Genomic DNA, 18329 nt, shown 5'->3' on the forward strand with positions numbered 1-18329 from the left:
TACGAAACAAAACATAAGTCTGTATTAAAATTAATAATAAAAGTTATAAATCACAAAACTATATATATTATATTAGTATCTTAAAAGAAAAGATCGGTGGTATCATCGAAAAAAAACATAAAAAAGAGCCTAAATTTTTTAAATTGATTAAAACAGTTCTTAAACTTTAAAAACTTTATAAATTGTAATTTTCATCTTTTTGGGTCTTAACTTTTCAAATTTACCTCACTTATTTTCATTCTTTAGTTTAAAATAAAAAAAAAAACTATTTTCTCACGTAGTTATTTTTATGTACATGTCGGTATAAATTCACGTTTCGACGTAAATTTTTCGGAAACGAGTCTGGTCAAATATAATACGTTTTCATGTTAATTTTATGTACGTTTTCGGTTGGTCTACACTTTGACAGTTTAATGTACATGTCGGTACAAATTCATGTTTCAACGTTAACAATATAAATTCACGTTTCGATATATTTTTTTCGGAAACGAGCATGGTCAAATACAATACGTTTTTTCATGCTTATTTTTGCGTACGTTTTTTGTTGGTCTACGTTATAACGTAAACTGTATTCGGAAACGAGGAGGGTCAAATATAATATGTTTTCATTCAACGGTATAAATTCGAGTTATTGTAAATTTTGATGCCGCTAAATCTTGATGCAAAGGTAAGGGTGGTGTAGTGGCTAGGTGGAACCTTCTATAAATGAACCGACTCGGGTTCGATTTCGTTTCTCTTTTAACCGCAATGTTTTGGATCGGATATATCGAAACACGCGTTTTATATGATCAACGTATCACATAGCGTGCTGCCAGCTATAAACAACTAAGGCATCACCATCAAAACGTACGACCTGTTTTCTCTTCAAAATAATTAAACTAAACTGAAAAATGGCAAATACATAATTATTACATTGCTAGAATCATAAGTAACAAAAAAAAAAAAAACCTAATACAGAAGTCCAATATTAAAATCGAAAATTTCCTTCATATTTTCCTAATAAAAAATTAATTAATTAATTAATCATAACTCGGATAAATGACATTTTTTGGAATAAATTTACAGAAAAAAAAAAAAACCCTTTACGTTCATATAAAATTGTATATTTTTATAGTGAAAGTAACTTGCCTTTTCCAAGTTCCACTTTATTAACATAATTTACTTTTTTTTTATTTCAGAAACTATATGTTTTACTTATTTGTCATCAAGTGTAATGTCGTAACATATATCCATAACACTATATATATACACACACCCATCATCTTGCCATCCAAAGATCTAAGAAAAAGATGAATTCTCTAATATATTTTCATTTATGCATTTTATTTGTTTATGTTTTCTTACACATAACCATGGGGTGTGAAACCATCGACACCACCCTAGGGTTTGTATCACAACCTCTTAATCAGTCCAATTTCATCATTCAAAAGCCTTATGATGTTCCGCTCGAGCAAAGATACAAATTTTCCAAAGGAGTTCACAAACTTTGGGTGATCAAGACCGACAAACCTCACTCGAATACTAGCCATACGCGTGCTCGTTCTGAGATTCGGATTAAAGTAAATATCGTGTCTTCATTTTTGTTCTTTAACTTCTTCACTTGATGTGTATGTTTACTATGGGGAACTTTATCTAACAACAACCAAGTTTTTCAAGTATTTTATCAAATACACTCAGGAATTTATATTCCTATAAAATCACTTAACTAAAATCATTAGATGTTCTAATCTTGTGAGGTTTTTTTTTTATAATTTTTATCAAATTTAAATGAGACAAATGAAACATTTGTGAATCTTAACTTTTATTTATTGATTATTATTATTATTATTATTATTATTATTATTATTATTATTATTATTATTATTATTATTATTATTATTATTATTATTATTATTATTACTTTTTTTTGAAATTGACTTGAAATGTAAGGAAATATAAGGTAATACCTTATCGTGAAGAAAACAAATCACTAAATCAAGTTTCATAATTGTTTAACTTAAAGTAAAATTGGAAAAGTAATTTTTTTTATGATCTCATAACCAAGTTTCATATTTGAGTGACCTTAGTGATACTTTGGAAACTTATTTACTATATTGTGTATTGTGGAAACTTATTTACTATATTGTGTATTGTGTGAAGTTACTTTGAGATAGACTGTTAAGTAGCTTCTTTTTGTACATCTTATTTGAAGGGTTACGACTACTCTTCGGGTGTTTGGCAATTCGAAGCATATGGATATGTGCCTTGCGGGACGACAGGCGTATCCATCATGCAGGTGTTTGGGTCGAAGCCGCCACATGCTACAACCGCAATGCTTAGAGTGTATAACACCAGCCTTTTCTATTACAGGGATCCCATGATTCTGTCTCGTTTATATAATAAATGGTTCCGTCTAAACGTTATCCATGACGTCGAACGAAACAACGTTAAAGTTTACATAAATGGGGTTCTCAAGTACGAGGGTCGTGGACGAGGTGGAACATCCCATTATTTCAAGTGTGGGGTGTACACGCAGGACCATGCTTCGTTCTATATGGAGTCTCGTTGGAAAGATATCAAGATATTTAGAAGACATGATTAATTAGTGTTCGACTTTCCGTAGGTTATGGTTCCAACATAGGATCATATTTCTAACAAGGTTTTCATCTGCCATGTAGCTTCCTATGTTTTTGTTCGTATTTGTTCTAGTGAAAAAAAAAGCAGTATGCATCACTCCAGTATACGATGTTTTATTTCTAACAAGGTATGCAATCGTGTTGCGTCGGCTCGGTTAAGAGTAAAATTTATATTGAAAGGTGGATAAAAATTAGCACGATGCAACGCTAATAAAGTAAAAAGATCTAATATTTGAGCAATAAAATATATATCGAGTATAGATAAAAATAAGTATATCGGGATGGTGTGTTGTAAAGAAACAAAAAGTAAAATTATATCAAGCGAAGATAAAAAAAAATAAACATAGTGTGGGACAACACATAAGTTGTCCAACGGTCATATGCTCTTGTCATATGATAAATAAAATATATTGCATATGAACATCATGCAACTTGGCAAGTTATCAGTGAGGGTTAGGCAAAACAACCTCCTAGTAACACTCCACAACACTATTTGTGCATCTCTTTTATCGTTTGTGATCATTATTGTGTGTCCAAAATGTACCATGAATACATGTTTAACCAATTTGCTAACATAGTAAATCCTTTGAGGTGAATGAAACATGAACAATATCTCTCAAAACCATATTATATAAGTAGAACAACGAAGTTATACTAATCCCAACCTAGCAACCGCTATCTAATGAATATGAATATGTCTGTTAGACTAGTGGGTATGGAGAGCCTCATCCCCAAGGGGATGGGCCGCCACGTCAGCGCCACGTAGGCTCGGCTTGAAGGGATGGACCTAGGCGGGTGGGGGATGAACCCCTTTATATATATATGTATGTATGTATAGATGTGTGTGTGTTAGGAGAGAGGAGAGAGGCACGGCTACACCGGCTGGTGGGAGTCGAACTTGCCGAGCCGACCCTATGGGGGATGGTGTGGGGGACCGGCGCCGGGCCAAGCCGGGCCTCAGCCGGCCCCCACCCACTAGTCTTTGACCATGCGTAATGGTCATGCAGTTTGCAAACCATAGGAGAACCCTCCCCCCTTCCATGTGGTTGTCACATTTTGGCCTTCCCATGTGGTTGTGGCGCATGAGCATGATAGAGAGAGAAAGAGTTGTTGTGATTGGTTGGGTTATGGCTTAACCAATCAATTTTTTTTTTCAATTATGAACCACATATCTCACCGCTACACCTTTTCACCAAGTGATTTGGTTAAGATGACGTGCACGTCACATGTCAAAAAAAACCATGTGGTTTGCCAAACAACTACTCATGCTCTTGATTCATAAAACCATATCAATCACCATTTTCCTAGTGGTTGATTCAAACATTACGAACTAAACACGAGTAGTCATTGATCTTTTGATTCTAAAGGCTTCAAATATTAATTCAACAACTTTCATATCACAACCTTCCATAACTAACCACCATACATTAGCCCTGACTATGGAACATACAATACAAGATGAGGTAACAATCATGATTAATACAGTAGATAGAAGAGACCAAAAAACGATAACGTTTTATAGTACTTTGCATTTCTTGTTACAGGTAAATGTATTTCTTTCCATTATTATTACTAAGTATATCCATGAGTTGGCTATAAAATTTTGGGTGACACATTGGATTTTGGAAGTATGTCTATAAGTCAGGAGAGCATATATATCTACAAGTTAAAAGTATATATGGTTTACAGTGATTGAAGTAAAGGATATGATTTGTTTTGTAAATTATGAATACATATTATATATAGTGAGATTCAGAAACAGTCAAAGACTGTAAAAGGTTATGAGACACGCGTATGATATAATAAACACTCATTTAGTACGTTTTTACAAATTTAGCATAACTATTATAAACAAAACCTTTTACGGTCTTTGATTATTTCTAAATCTCACTATATCATTGTTTTACGATTATGAGACACACTGATAGGAGTAAAACCCCGAATCACCGGTTCAAATAAAACGGTCAAATAAAAGATAGATCTACGGTTCGTTTTGGATACAGATACACCACCAAAACCAACAGTAGGGCTGTGAATCACTCCCGAAGATACAGAAATCACCACTCCGGTTATAAATTCGGGTCTAAGAACACCACTCAATATGCCACAATTGAGCTAGCATAGACACAATCAATTTAACTCAAAATCCATTGAGATAAACCAACCAAAGAGAAAAATCTCATACTCAAAAAACACACTAACTTCTCATTCGTAAACTGAAGTATTACATAAAGGAATTCCTAAAACTAATAACTACCCACTAACTCCACTAATCTAAATATAACATAAAAACAAAATAGAAAATAAACAAAAGAAAATTGTAAACAAATAAGCTAAAAATGGAATTAGAGTAAAGTGGGACGTGGCTTAAATAATTGTGGCATCCAAACTAAAATCTTGACCCATTGTTTTTGTTGTTGACCCATATTCGGCTACCAAACAATGATAGGAGTAAAACCCCGAATCACCGGTTCAAATAAAACGGTCAAATAAAAGATAGATCTACGGTTCGTTTTGGATACAGATACACCACCAAAACCAACAGTAGGGCTGTGAATCACTCCCGAAGATACAGAAATCACCACTCCGGTTATAAATTCGGGTCTAAGAACACCACTCAATATGCCACAATTGAGCTAGCATAGACACAATCAATTTAACTCAAAATCCATTGAGATAAACCAACCAAAGAGAAAAATCTCATACTCAAAAAACACACTAACTTCTCATTCGTAAACTGAAGTATTACATAAAGGAATTCCTAAAACTAATAACTACCCACTAACTCCACTAATCTAAATATAACATAAAAACAAAATAGAAAATAAACAAAAGAAAATTGTAAACAAATAAGCTAAAAATGGAATTAGAGTAAAGTGGGACGTGGCTTAAATAATTGTGGCATCCAAACTAAAATCTTGACCCATTGTTTTTGTTGTTGACCCATATTCGGCTACCAAACCCCTATCATCCTCTCCGCCATCGAAAAAGTTTGTCCTCAAACTTGAAATAACATCAGGGGGTGGTTCAGGAGGTATTTTTGGTAGGTATCCGATGGCGCATAACATCTTGGACGTGTATGGTATTGCATGACTACTCAGATCCTTTTCAACCCATGTGCTTGGTGAAGAGAGATATAACTCTGGTGGATAACGGAGACTATTGGTCATTGCAAAAGTGAGGCACCCACTAAACAAATGTCTAATAACAAATGCTAATGGTGGCTGAACAAAATTACCAATTAATATTTGACTCTTTTCTGTTCCATTAACTGCCTCAACTTCCTTGTCTTCAAATTCATCTTTCTTGATGTTCATCTCGTGCATTTCTTTTGGTAGCTCATCATAGTTAGATTTTTCAGATTTTGTTGAGTAAGTTGTGCGGAACATAGTGTCCATAGGCTGCTCTACAACGGCTGTACTCTTCTCTACTGATGGTAATTCTTGTTCACCATGAATAAGTGACCCAATCTCTTGATCGGTAATCCCGTAAAGAGCCTGTTTCACAAGCATGCACTCGTCTTCGTCTGGCTCAACCTCATATTCATCGTACCGGGGCTCCTCATCATACTGTGCAGAAGTAAACTCTTTGGAGGCTATGAACTCATAATTCTCAGATTTGATAATGAAAGTAAGAAACATTTTTTTTTTTTTTTTTTGCAAAAATAAACAATTCAAACAAGAGCTTTTTTTTTTTTTTTTTTTGAAGGATAACGAGTCGAAACGGATTGCTTCGGCTCTGATACCAAATGATAGGAGTAAAACCCCGAATCACCGGTTCAAATAAAACGGTCAAATAAAAGATAGATCTACGGTTCGTTTTGGATACAGATACACCACCAAAACCAACAGTAGGGCTGTGAATCACTCCCGAAGATACAGAAATCACCACTCCGGTTATAAATTCGGGTCTAAGAACACCACTCAATATGCCACAATTGAGCTAGCATAGACACAATCAATTTAACTCAAAATCCATTGAGATAAACCAACCAAAGAGAAAAATCTCATACTCAAAAAACACACTAACTTCTCATTCGTAAACTGAAGTATTACATAAAGGAATTCCTAAAACTAATAACTACCCACTAACTCCACTAATCTAAATATAACATAAAAACAAAATAGAAAATAAACAAAAGAAAATTGTAAACAAATAAGCTAAAAATGGAATTAGAGTAAAGTGGGACGTGGCTTAAATAATTGTGGCATCCAAACTAAAATCTTGACCCATTGTTTTTGTTGTTGACCCATATTCGGCTACCAAACCCCTATCACACACGCATAACATGATAAAACACTCATGAGAAATGAATGTTGAAATAAAAATATTAGAAGTAAAACCAGAAACATAAAATGGTAACTAAATAGATAAAAGAAAGTTGATTATCACAAAAAACTCTCTTATTACATTATTCATGATTGTTCTTTAACCTTCATCGACTAAAATCTATTACGGCTATTGGTGGTGGTATTGGGGGTATGTGGCGGAGGCTGAGCTGTCGGAACATCACAATTATCTGAAACATCACAATAGCCACGTAATATATCACTTTCTTGCGAAGTGAAACCAAGTGACCCCATCAAAGACGGCCAACACAACTTTTCTATTTTCTGGATCGCCCTACAACAACCTGTCCCTAAATAAGTCTCTCCATTTATAAAGAAAAGTACAATTTCACCGGTGCAAGCATGAAGGTCAAACAACGTGTCCCAACAACCTGTCAAACCACCATCTTGTCCATCATTATTGTCAAGCTTGAGTCGTGCCACTAAGGGCGGTGGACCAATATTGGTCATGTTGGTAAAAGGTCTTGTGTGAACCATGGACATTGTTGCAAGAACTAGGGTTAACATGATCATTGGAGAAGGGTTGGCCATGATTTGTGGTATGTTTTTTTGTTCTAGATGATGGAAGATGAATTTATAGGAGATGTATGGTGAGGTGTTACGGTTTATTGGGAGGCCAACGGACGACTTTTATGATATATGATGTTAATAACTACATGTTAATATTAATGCATTAAAACACACACTATTGAACAATATTAAATTTTAAACTTTGAGTAATATATGAGTTGTGATATATACATTTTTTTTAAATTACTCAATCAACGGTACGATATCAGTGAGTTTTTTTTATTTGTTGATTTCGTCAATTTCTTAGATTTGTGAGTTTTGTGATTTGTTGATTCACCATGAACGACTAGGGTTTTGTGTTTATTTCAACGGTGGGAGAAAAAGGTGAGAAGAGACATAGGGGTTTAAGTGCGACAGGGGGTTTCCGGTGGGAAATTGTGTCAAGGGTTTTAGGTGCGACAGGGGTTTCATGTGCGAGATTGTGGCGAGGGTTTGGTGGCGGTTTGGTTGGTGGTTATTCATGGTGGTAGTTGGTGAAGGTTGTGTGGGTGGTGGTTTTGTGCTGACATGGTAGGGGTGGTGGTGTGAGCAGTGGCAATGGAGGTCTGGTGGCGGTGGAAGTCTTGTGGGGTGGTGACAGTGAAGGTGGGTGTTGTGGTGGTGATAAGGATGAGGTGTTTTAGAGAGAGATAGAGAGTTAAATTGACAAAATTACCCTTATGTGCATGTCACATTACTAGATTTAACAAAAAAAAAAAACTAATTGGGTTAGGGTTAAAAAACAAAACATGCAACAAAATTCTCTTTAAAGGGCAAAACCTGTCAAAATTAATTGGAAATGACACCGCCTGAAAAATGGTATTAAAATAAAGGACAAAACTTGTAATTTTCCCATTAAATTACGACAACAAAGGCTTTATAATTTCTTTCAAATTCTAAATTATTAGCATTCACTTATTTAAGATGGGTGATGATCAAATATGAAATTTGATCAGGTAGAAAGCCTAAAAAGGCATCCAAGCTTTACATGTGACGAAGTGGAAAATTAGAGGCAGGATGTATTTTGGTCCATCCCTCGTCTTCTTTTCTTTTTGAATACTAATTACAGTTCTTAGACTATCCACTATCACAACCCAACCCAATCCAACCCAACCTTTTATTAAAAAACTAATTTCTCTCTCTTCCATCTTCACAACCCAACTCAATCTAACTTTTCACTCACATCCACAACCCAACCAAAATCAATATTTTATAAATAAATATGAGTTATAAAGTAAAATAAAATTATTGTAATAATAAAAAGACAAACAAAATATATTATAATAATCAATTCAAGGTTGCAACCAAAGGTTGCAAGGATGAACGGGTTGTGCCACTGTTTAATATTTTAATATTTTAAAAGTGAAAAAGTTGTTTGTCTTATTTGAAGGTGGCAACCGGTTGTTAGAAGGGCTTGTGATAGTGGGTAGTCTTACCATCTCTTTCTTTTAGAGTGTATTACTTTATTCTTTGTTTTTGCACTACAATCTTCTCACAACCCTCAAGTTACAATTAAATAGTTATATTAATTTAATTTATTAAATTTGTATTCTTTAACATTTATGTAATTCTAAATCTCAAATTTTATTTATTTATTTTATTCTTTTATCCAAAAATACTATAGCCTTAGGTTTTTTGTTTTGATTACTTTAACAAGTGTTGATACCTTAAAGGAGCAAAACAATACCAAACAAATTTCTGTGCCACGAAGCACAAAGTACCTCTACTAGTTAAAAGACAAAAAGAAACAAAAAATAGTGACTGAAACACCGATATAGAGTTTTTATGGTTAGATAAACATAAAAATGACTTAAGAGTTTTTATGGCTGGATAATAAGCTTGATACTTCTAAACAAAATAATAAAATAATAATAATAAAATATTAAAATTGGTTGAACTATTAGTTAGCAAACAACTCCTTTTTTTTTATTTGCTACTAAGATTAGAAGGTATGGGGGCCGGCTAGGCCCGGCTAGGACCGGCGCCGGTCCCCCAAACCGTCCCCCTCCCTCCCGTCCCGGCGTCCCCAGCAACCCACAGCTGTTCTCGTCGTGCCGCTTTCTCTCTCTCTCTTCTTTCTGTGTCCTCTCTCTCTTTCTCTCTCCTCTCTATCTCTTTCTCTCTTTAAATAATCAAATAAATTAAATTTTTAATTGTTTTTATAAATTATATGGGGCCTCATCCTCCACCCCTCTCAAAAGTGAAGGAGGCCCATCTTTCACGAGTCGGTGATGTGGCGCCCGGGTGACGGCCCATCCTCATGGGGATGGGCCTCACCATACCCTTAAGTCTAAGTTGCAACGACTCAACGAGCTTGGTTTTTGTGCGGGGTCTTATAGAAGTTCAACTGTTCTAATAGAAGTTCAACTCACTCTTCCATATAATAACACTAGGTTATCACCCGGGTGGTAACCCGGGTTGGAAAATTTAAATCACATTAATCATACGTGTATCAATAAAAGTAATGCAAAAAAACCCACACTTTTGAAGACATGGTGTAAGCAACGCCATCTGTAAAGTTCGACCCATCTCATCATTTCTAACATGTCCAAGTCAATTCCACACAATATATTCAATCACTTCCCACTTTACGTATCAATTTCATGAGATATGTACTGGTGCCTTCACTTTAGACTGTGGGGTATGGTGGGCTTGGGTTGGGTTGGGGCATGGGTTGGGGCATTTGTTGACACATGGAATGGGAAAAAAATGGAAAAAAAAAACTCACGCCCATGGGGTATGGTGGGGCTTGAGTTGGGAGCTTGGGTTGGGGGCATGAGTTGACACATAGCCATTGAGAGCCTGCCATATCACCTTGCTAGCCCGCCCCACGCCCGGCTTCAAACCCACGAAAAAGGGGCCACGCCCAAACCCATGCCCACCCGGGGTGGTGGCTTGGGCGTTTTCAGCCCACCCACGCCCAAACCCCCGCCCCATACCCCGCAGTCTTAATTCAACATCTAAACTAAGTTCTTTAATTTATAATTCACAATTCCTTTCAATTTGGTACAACTTCCAACACAAATGGGTCAAATAACAACGTACTGATACGGCCAAAAAAATAGAAATCTGTTATGACAATATATGAAAATTTCTCAACATAACATTAACCACCATGTGGTGCACTTGTCGTCTTTTTGAACCATTGCTACAGTTCAACTAACATTTTTGGTGCAATGTAGTAACAAACAACAGTTATAAGCTACCAAGTTTATCAAAAAAACATGAAGAAAGAATGTTTTTTTGTTCGTTTTCTTCGCACTTATAGTCCGATGACCACATTGATGCTTGATCGAAAATCAGATCAAAGTTTTTGTACCTGAAAGGACAAAGTTTAGGCTATCCTCTTCGATCGTACTTCAAAATATATGCACCTTTCTTCAAAGAAGCAATTGTCTGAATGGAAACAAAGATTTTTGTTAATTTGAAATCAAAGATTCTTGTTACAAGAACACCTGAAAGTTTCTCACCTTCACAAATCCGGTAATTGCGAATTGGCGGATTAAGCATAATTAATATTATGATCAAATCAAAAGCCGGGCGATAAAGTTGAGATTCAATATCGCCTAAATTATATTTATAAGTCTTTCACAAGGCTAATAAGAAACGATCAAGTATCAGGTTACAGTTTAAACAAACCAAACTGGTGCATCAAGATTTTTGTACTCTTTATATTATAGCATCACATTTAGATAAAAACATACACCTGAAGTGCAGTTTTGTCATTATCTTGATTAACCAATGTCAGTATCTTGAAAAACTTGAGTAATTTGTGTGATCCCCAGAAGATTATTTGGACAATAGATGGTAAGAACCTCAATGGGAGCTAGCAAATCTGCAAAAAAGAAAGTGTTTTAGAATTTAGACCAATCAAACTCGAACCATACCTGTATGGAAAATCACCCATTTTGACCCCGAACAATTTTTACCCGTTACTCATCCCACCCATATCACCATATCTAACGCAAAAACGTACCTTTATCAATCCCAACACACTCTTGGACGCAGAAAACTGAAGATACACATCGAGCATCTCAATGACATCTCCATTCTTGCTTGGAATTAAATTACCACCAAACATTAGCAAAGCGTAATCCGATATACTTGTGGAGTCCCAAATGTATACGCTGCTGGTTTTCACCTTTTCACTATAAACCAAATAAGGAAGAGAATCACAAAAATTGGAGCCCAGAGTGCAACCACCACACCAATATTGTTCCTTGCTGCAAAACCGCACAATCCAAATTCGGAAAACAAATATAAGGGTATCCCATATCTGAGTCTTGAACTTTTCATAATTCCTTTAATATTCTCATTATTACCCTGAGGGAAGAACTCATGCCATGCGTAAGTTCTGATATGAACACGCATGATAGCTTTTGTAGGACCCACAAGTGGCTTTATCTGCAATAATAGTTTACAACCGTCATCACAAAATATAAAATTTGTCCAGTTAGACCAGATCTTAAGAATATGGGAGTACAGAACCTCTAAGTAGTAATTGAAAGCCAGCTTAGTGATAATGAGCAGAATTCAAAAGGTTGTGTACCTGAAATATTAAAATCGATAATGTTAACGTATCTGGCCACGTGTCTCTAACTGATAGATAGAAAATAAAAACACCCCAACAAACATAAATAAGAAATAATCAAAATAAATAAAACATCAAAGGACTACACACTTAGCTGTTTGCAACAGCACAATTCTTTCGGATTTCACCGGAGGTACCCGTTTTCACCTCAATCCGACCCATTTTCTCCATGGGCATTGCAAACTCACTTAAGAAATTCTGAAGTGATCCTTGAAGGAGTTGGTTTATTAATGCCAACGTGTTCGAGTCCCTAGTCAGAGCCGAATCAGACTCGAACAATCCCCTACGCTTTAGCAATAGCGAGTAGTAGCTAAGATCGAAAGTGGTACGGCTCCCAGGATCCATCTCAACTATTGTTGTATTGTCGTTTTGTGTCCTGCATTTTCTTGATTTAAGATTGGCAGCGTATTCACTATCGAGTGTCGGGTCTTGATCTCCCACACCCGTCAAATTGTATGGACGGTTTGAAAATGAGGTATAAAGCGAGATTCCAATAGTGTGAGAACCTAAAATAACATCAAAATATAGTAAACTTCGTATCAGTTCTGGTGACAATTTTGACTCGTTTACTTATCATTAAGTTGATTCATATAAAAGGCATATAATTTAGTCAAACAAAATGCATCAAACATCTTGTATTGTAATATAACTAACCTGAAAGCAAAACAAGATCCTTTATATCAAGACTTTTATTGGCAAAGTTTTGTATGAGGGTGGTGATGTTGTCGAATGGAGCGGGGATTTCGGCTAACGACTCTGATGCAACTGATATCACCCCGTCTCTTCGGCCCGTTGGTACTTTCCAAGAAGGGCCACCCTTTAATAAAACCGAAAGAAATCAGTATGTTTGTATTAGGGTCAGATTTATGGTAATGAAATATGAATTCTTACGATGACAACGATGGAGTCTCTAGCAGCAAGAGCAAACAATATCAGCACAAGAAACAATGCCAGGGCATTCGGCTTCGAGTAAACTCTTCAATCTATCGATGAAATCAAACCCTCTACACTTATCGACTCAAAAAGCAGAAAAAGGGCATGCGTTTTCTTGCCTTCCAATTTAGTGCCAAGATAATATATATAAAACTCTACTGGCAAAATCATCCAAAAAAATCCACCAATATTTATAAAAAAAGCCACGAATAACAAACCACAAACAATACCAAGATCAGATAAAGGGGGAAAAAGCCACCAATGACAAACCGCCAAGTGGCAAAAAAATCACTATTCCGGTATACTACGTCATCAAGAAGTTAACAACAATTAAAACTTAATTAATTGCACATATAAACTTCCAGTTAACCTTCAAATGGCAGCCACTACAGTCCATAATACGAAGATGAGGACATAATATTTATAAAAAAAAATCTAGAAAGTGTTTGCTGGTTGAGCTGGACCATACTAAAATATGACCCGTTACCCAACCCACTTTGCCACCCCTAATTTTAAGTAATCAAGCAATGTATATATATCCTAATATCAAGAATAATATGGTGATATTAGCAAAACGACTTAAATCTGGGGACCTTAAACAAAACAATCATGACACAACTAATAAACCCTTAATTCAAAAAATAAAAACTGGTAGAGTCCCTAACCCATACACTTGTACTTCATCATGTTTCAAATAGTAACATGTGTAAACAAATTTTAAAATAGCCCGCGCAAATATGTAATCAAGCATGATGGATTACATAGGAAAACATTCGCCCAGGGGGGTTAACGGCTTGCACTTTGGGCCATATGCGCACTTTTTAAAACCAAAGATGTTTTCACCTACAACACTCCTCCTTCGTATACCATTATTCTTGATCGAGCCTTCACCATTTCCTAAAAAGTAAAATATCTCTTAAATACTCAACACAATAATCGATATGGTGATATCTCCGGTTAGGCCTTCATGATCCATACCAATATTCTTTTTAAATCCGTGTTGTATTGAATCTAAACTAAGGGACTAAACTCAATTTTTTATATTTAAATGGTCTTTTAAATTTTTTTTTGATAACCCTCGAACAAATATATTTTGATACCCAATTGATATTTGCCATAATATGTGTATAAAAAAGGCCTAAAAAAGATTGAAATGAGACCTTCCAAGCCCACATTAGTATTCTATTGACAAAAAAAAGTTGTTAAAACCGTTAGATGGACACCTAAGAACCCAAATTGGTAATTTAATTAAATATTTTCACGAAAACAACGTACCGGATTGTGTCCATAAAAATTAGTGTTTGATAGAGAGAGCTTGAAGGGCGTTTTTCGTCTCTTGTTTGGTTTACATACTCGACAAAAGCAAAACCTCTATGCTTCCCAAACCTTGTTGGAAGCGTTCTCTTACTTATCCTGTAAATGTGTAAGAATGTTTAAAATCATACTCACAAAAGTAAAGAGCATATAATTCTACTTGAATTGGGTTATTCAGTTTCTTATTATTGAACCTGAGATTTATTTCAAACAAATTCAAACATAAATAACTCAAAACTGCTGCAATTGACCACCAATCAACCAATATTTCAATCCATTCATTCAGGCAATATCACAAACACTTGGCGTGTAACCTTAAAAACAAACATAATCACTAAAACTCACCCTGTAAAAGAGCCACTTAAGTACACACTCCTTCACCCATATGGCCACACAAACCGTGCCGGCGTTAAAATTATGCCAGCGCCACCGCTCTCCGGGCCAAAATCCATCCCTGAACCAGACATTCACTTTCCCACTTCTAAACTAAATGAACCTAAACCCATAATTTCCACTCAGATCAACACCAAAACTCTATTAAAGCTCAAGTCTGACTTTCTTTAACAACTAATATTAATACTAATAATATTACTAAAAGCTCAAAAAACAACCTCATGCATAAAACAAATTCAAACCAATAAAAAAATCAAAGAAATTGAATTAAGCCCTAAAGTGAACGAATCGAAAGAATATACATACTATTGAACTGGATCTCAAATTCTGAATACAAAGGTGAGAAATTGGAAGAAGCGATGAGCATAAAACCCTAGAGTGATAAAAGATGGAAGCTTTAATGGTGTAACTTGTGGAAAAATGAAAAACCCTTGAAGCTTTAATGGTGTAAATCTCCATAGTGGTAATTGTAAATGGATTCATAAGAAAATCGTAATCAGAACAAAAGAAAATGACAAAGAGGAAGATGGTTGTAAGATCAAATTCGAATTTAACATCAAACTGATGAACAAATCTGAACCAAAAACCCTTCAACTGAACAAAATACGTAGGCGGCCCTAGGGTTTTGAGAGGGAAGATCGAGAGAATAGAGTTCTGTCAGGGTTCTTGAATGAAAAGAATAAGGAAATTTAGAATTTTAGAACAATATATACATGGGTCAAAATCCGGATCCCGTGTTTACCCAAATGAAGAAAAAATTGACCCGAATTTTTGGAGCCAAAACTCATATTTAGAAGCCCTATGGTGATGCCACATCATTTCCCAAGTCCTTATAACATGACACATAAGCCCTTATTTATCATGTTTATATATATATACTAGTTTAAGAACCCGCAAATTTCGCGGGTTGATAAAAGAAAATTTCTTCATTAATACCGCCGACATTAAATATTATTATTTTATACACGTTAAAACACAAACGAATATATTAGATTACAACGACAAATTGAAATACATGAATATGCAACGATCACGATTCGTTGAAAATCTCTATATAAATCACATTAGTTGTTTTATCTGTAGGTTTTCCGTTGTCAATTATTAGTATTTTGACTCCATCTCATGTTTTTGCCCTTGATAAAGCAACATATAATTCAACATACAATTGTCATAATTTGAAAAGCTTTATAACCTTGATACATTAGTTTACTTGTCTATGTTTACAAAAAGATAATAAAAAGTACATAGGCTACCACTATATTTCTTCAAGTGAATTTCTTATAATTTTAAACTATGAACGTTTGTAAGTGTACCAAGTATCACAGGGTCGGTATACTATACCTTACTTGCATTTAGTAATCTCCGTTCAGGTTATAGCATAATACAAAGTTGAGCGGTAGCTGATTTTGGCAGCTGAAGGGGTATGGTCCCAAAACGACCATTACCCGCATCAAACAAACGCCTACCAGTAAGCAAACCGCACCAACGCGGTCACATCCTTCGAACCCATTCGGTCCGAAGATGAATAGCTTGACCTAAGTACGAAAGAAGATGAACATATCGATGCGGCTGGCACCGCATCATATGGCCATTTTCGTCACGACAAGGGAAGCGAGCAAATAGTCTCCACATGCGATGACGCGGCCAACACCGCATCTCGCGTATTTCTTGATCACAAGTAGGAGACGCGGTAACTTCAGACGTTACCGCATGCAGCGATGCGGCTCGCACCGCATCCTGCATATCCAACAAGTGGACTGACACGCCATGCAAGTGGCTGACACCACGAGGCAAGTGGCGCCGGCGACAGTCCCCTGTCAGAGCTATTAAAGCAATGGGCTGACGTGGCGTAACCCCCACGGCCGGCGAGACTGACACACCTGCAACGGTGCAGCTCGTCGTCAGCCCATCCATCAATCTCCTCCTTCACTCCTCGGCTATAAATACCGACCCCAAACCAGGTTTGAGGTATCTCTACACAACTCTCTCACTACTACTACTATCTTACTTTGCTTCCCAAGCAAACTACTGATTCTCACGCCGGAGAGTGGTAACAAGGAGCACCCCCCACCCCATCCTCCTTGTTACGAGTCACGGCTTGTTTCCTTATGCAGGAGATCATCCACCGGTGACCCAGTCAGCGATCTCCGAGAGGAAGGGATTAACCCTTCTTGACGAGACCAGTGTGTTAACCCCGCCCGGTTAACCATTGTTTCATCATTGGCGCCCACCGTGGGGCCCGAACCCACGACCACAAGGTTAAGAGCCTTTTCCGTGAGGCTCTGCAAGTATTGTCAGTTCTTGCGGTATGGATTAAAGGGATATATTACCTTTTCCGCATCACTCACGAGCACACGTGAAATATGCGGAAGTGACACACATGAACCCATTCAGATGTGTCAGATGCTCAGAACCAGTGTTGTTCTTTGGACTGAACCGCATCTCAGGAACAGGAAAAGCGCATTGCCTTCATTCTCTTCAAGCTTCAAATCCCTCCTGTCCGGTTCACAACCACAGAGGGTGCATGAACAACTTCTTCAGCAAAAAGAAGGAACGGAATCTACGCGACCGCACATCAGCAGCCCTGACTCCTGAACCTTCAAGAGCTACATCCGTGCAACAAGCACACTTTGAGCGAAAATGGGACTGCAACATCGCAGACACCCATGAAGAGCTACAGACATAATCATAGCTTCCGCAGAGTGGTTGCTACGGTAGAGCAAAGCTCACTCCACATCACCGAACGAGGCTACCTCGTTGTAAACTCGGTATTGGAGCGTGAAGGAAAGTGGCTCCAGAAAGAACGCAGATACGTGCTCTAAACAAGCACTTATCAAGCAGCAAGTGTCCGAACAGCGGTAACAAGTCTCCCTATGACTTTGTTTACCTGCCAACGTACCGCGGTAACAAGTCTGCTTAGGACTTTGTTTACCTACCAATGGACCGCATGGAATAAACAACGATGGGCATCCCCTTGCCTATGACCATGTTTATTTACCCATAGTTTAGATCCACATTGTTCGACCAAACAGGGCCAACAATGACGCAACGAGGTAACCGCAAAGAACGTACGGTCACTTGAGAGCTATCAAGATGAACACGCACACCCCACAAAAAAGGGATGGTCATCTCATCATAGGATGCTGAACATAGAACTTGAGCAAAGTTCTAACACAACATCCAAAACCTTCAAACCCGACCGCAAAGGTTGGTTTAAAAGCTTTTCTTTTCTTCTTCGTGCACCATTCTGGCAAATGGTTCGAAGAAGAAACCACCCCCAAGAGGTTCGAAACATGTGCAAACCTTCGAACCACCATCCTAGAGGTTGGTTCGAAGTTTGTGCAGCATTACTATGAAGGTCCCTAACAGGCCTTCAACACAACAACAGGTGGCAACCCACCTGATGACATGCAACGGCTGAGAATTTCGCATCAAGCGAAACTCCTTCACCGGTACGGAAGAGGCATAGCCGGATTTTTTACCAGATCACCAGTTTGATCTGGCCTAGAATTTTCTCCAGACTGCCAAACTACCTTCCTACACCATAAGTCCAGTGCTCCTCCCACGTGCAACTTGCACAAGGTA

General features: G+C 36.9%; 2 protein-coding genes and 1 pseudogene across 2 annotated transcripts; 1 reads left to right on the forward strand and 2 right to left on the reverse strand.

The window, feature by feature from the left end:
* The first annotated feature begins 1287 nt into the window (after positions 1-1287).
* LOC110909782 (citrate-binding protein) lies at positions 1288-2656 on the forward strand. The gene is made up of 2 exons (XM_022154543.2): positions 1288-1559; positions 2192-2656. Exons 1-2 carry the CDS (start codon positions 1290-1292, stop codon positions 2579-2581), a joined length of 660 nt encoding a protein of 219 aa, XP_022010235.2. The 5' UTR covers positions 1288-1289; the 3' UTR covers positions 2582-2656.
* A 4401-nt stretch (positions 2657-7057) lies between these two features.
* LOC110913876 (egg cell-secreted protein 1.2) lies at positions 7058-7495 on the reverse strand. Its single transcript, XM_022158695.1, has one exon. The coding sequence runs from the start codon at positions 7493-7495 to the stop codon at positions 7058-7060; it is 438 nt and encodes a 145-aa protein (XP_022014387.1).
* A 3075-nt stretch (positions 7496-10570) lies between these two features.
* Positions 10571-14818, reverse strand: LOC110913877 (annotated as a pseudogene).
* Positions 14819-18329: the final 3511 nt, after the last annotated feature.

Source organism: Helianthus annuus, chromosome 15, assembly GCF_002127325.2.
Source record: "Helianthus annuus cultivar XRQ/B chromosome 15, HanXRQr2.0-SUNRISE, whole genome shotgun sequence".
NCBI lineage: Eukaryota > Viridiplantae > Streptophyta > Magnoliopsida > Asterales > Asteraceae > Helianthus > Helianthus annuus.

Excerpts from the sequence above, each read along its gene's own strand:
- LOC110913876 (XM_022158695.1), bottom strand. The coding sequence starts at position 7,495 with ATGGCCAACCCTTCTCCAATGATCATGTTAACCCTAGTTCTTGCAACA.
- LOC110909782 (XM_022154543.2), top strand. The coding sequence starts at position 1,290 with ATGAATTCTCTAATATATTTTCATTTATGCATTTTATTTGTTTATGTT. Across the intron at positions 1,560-2,191 it reads GTTCTGAGATTCGGATTAAA|GGTTACGACTACTCTTCGGG; the intron begins GTAAATATCGTG and ends TCTTATTTGAAG.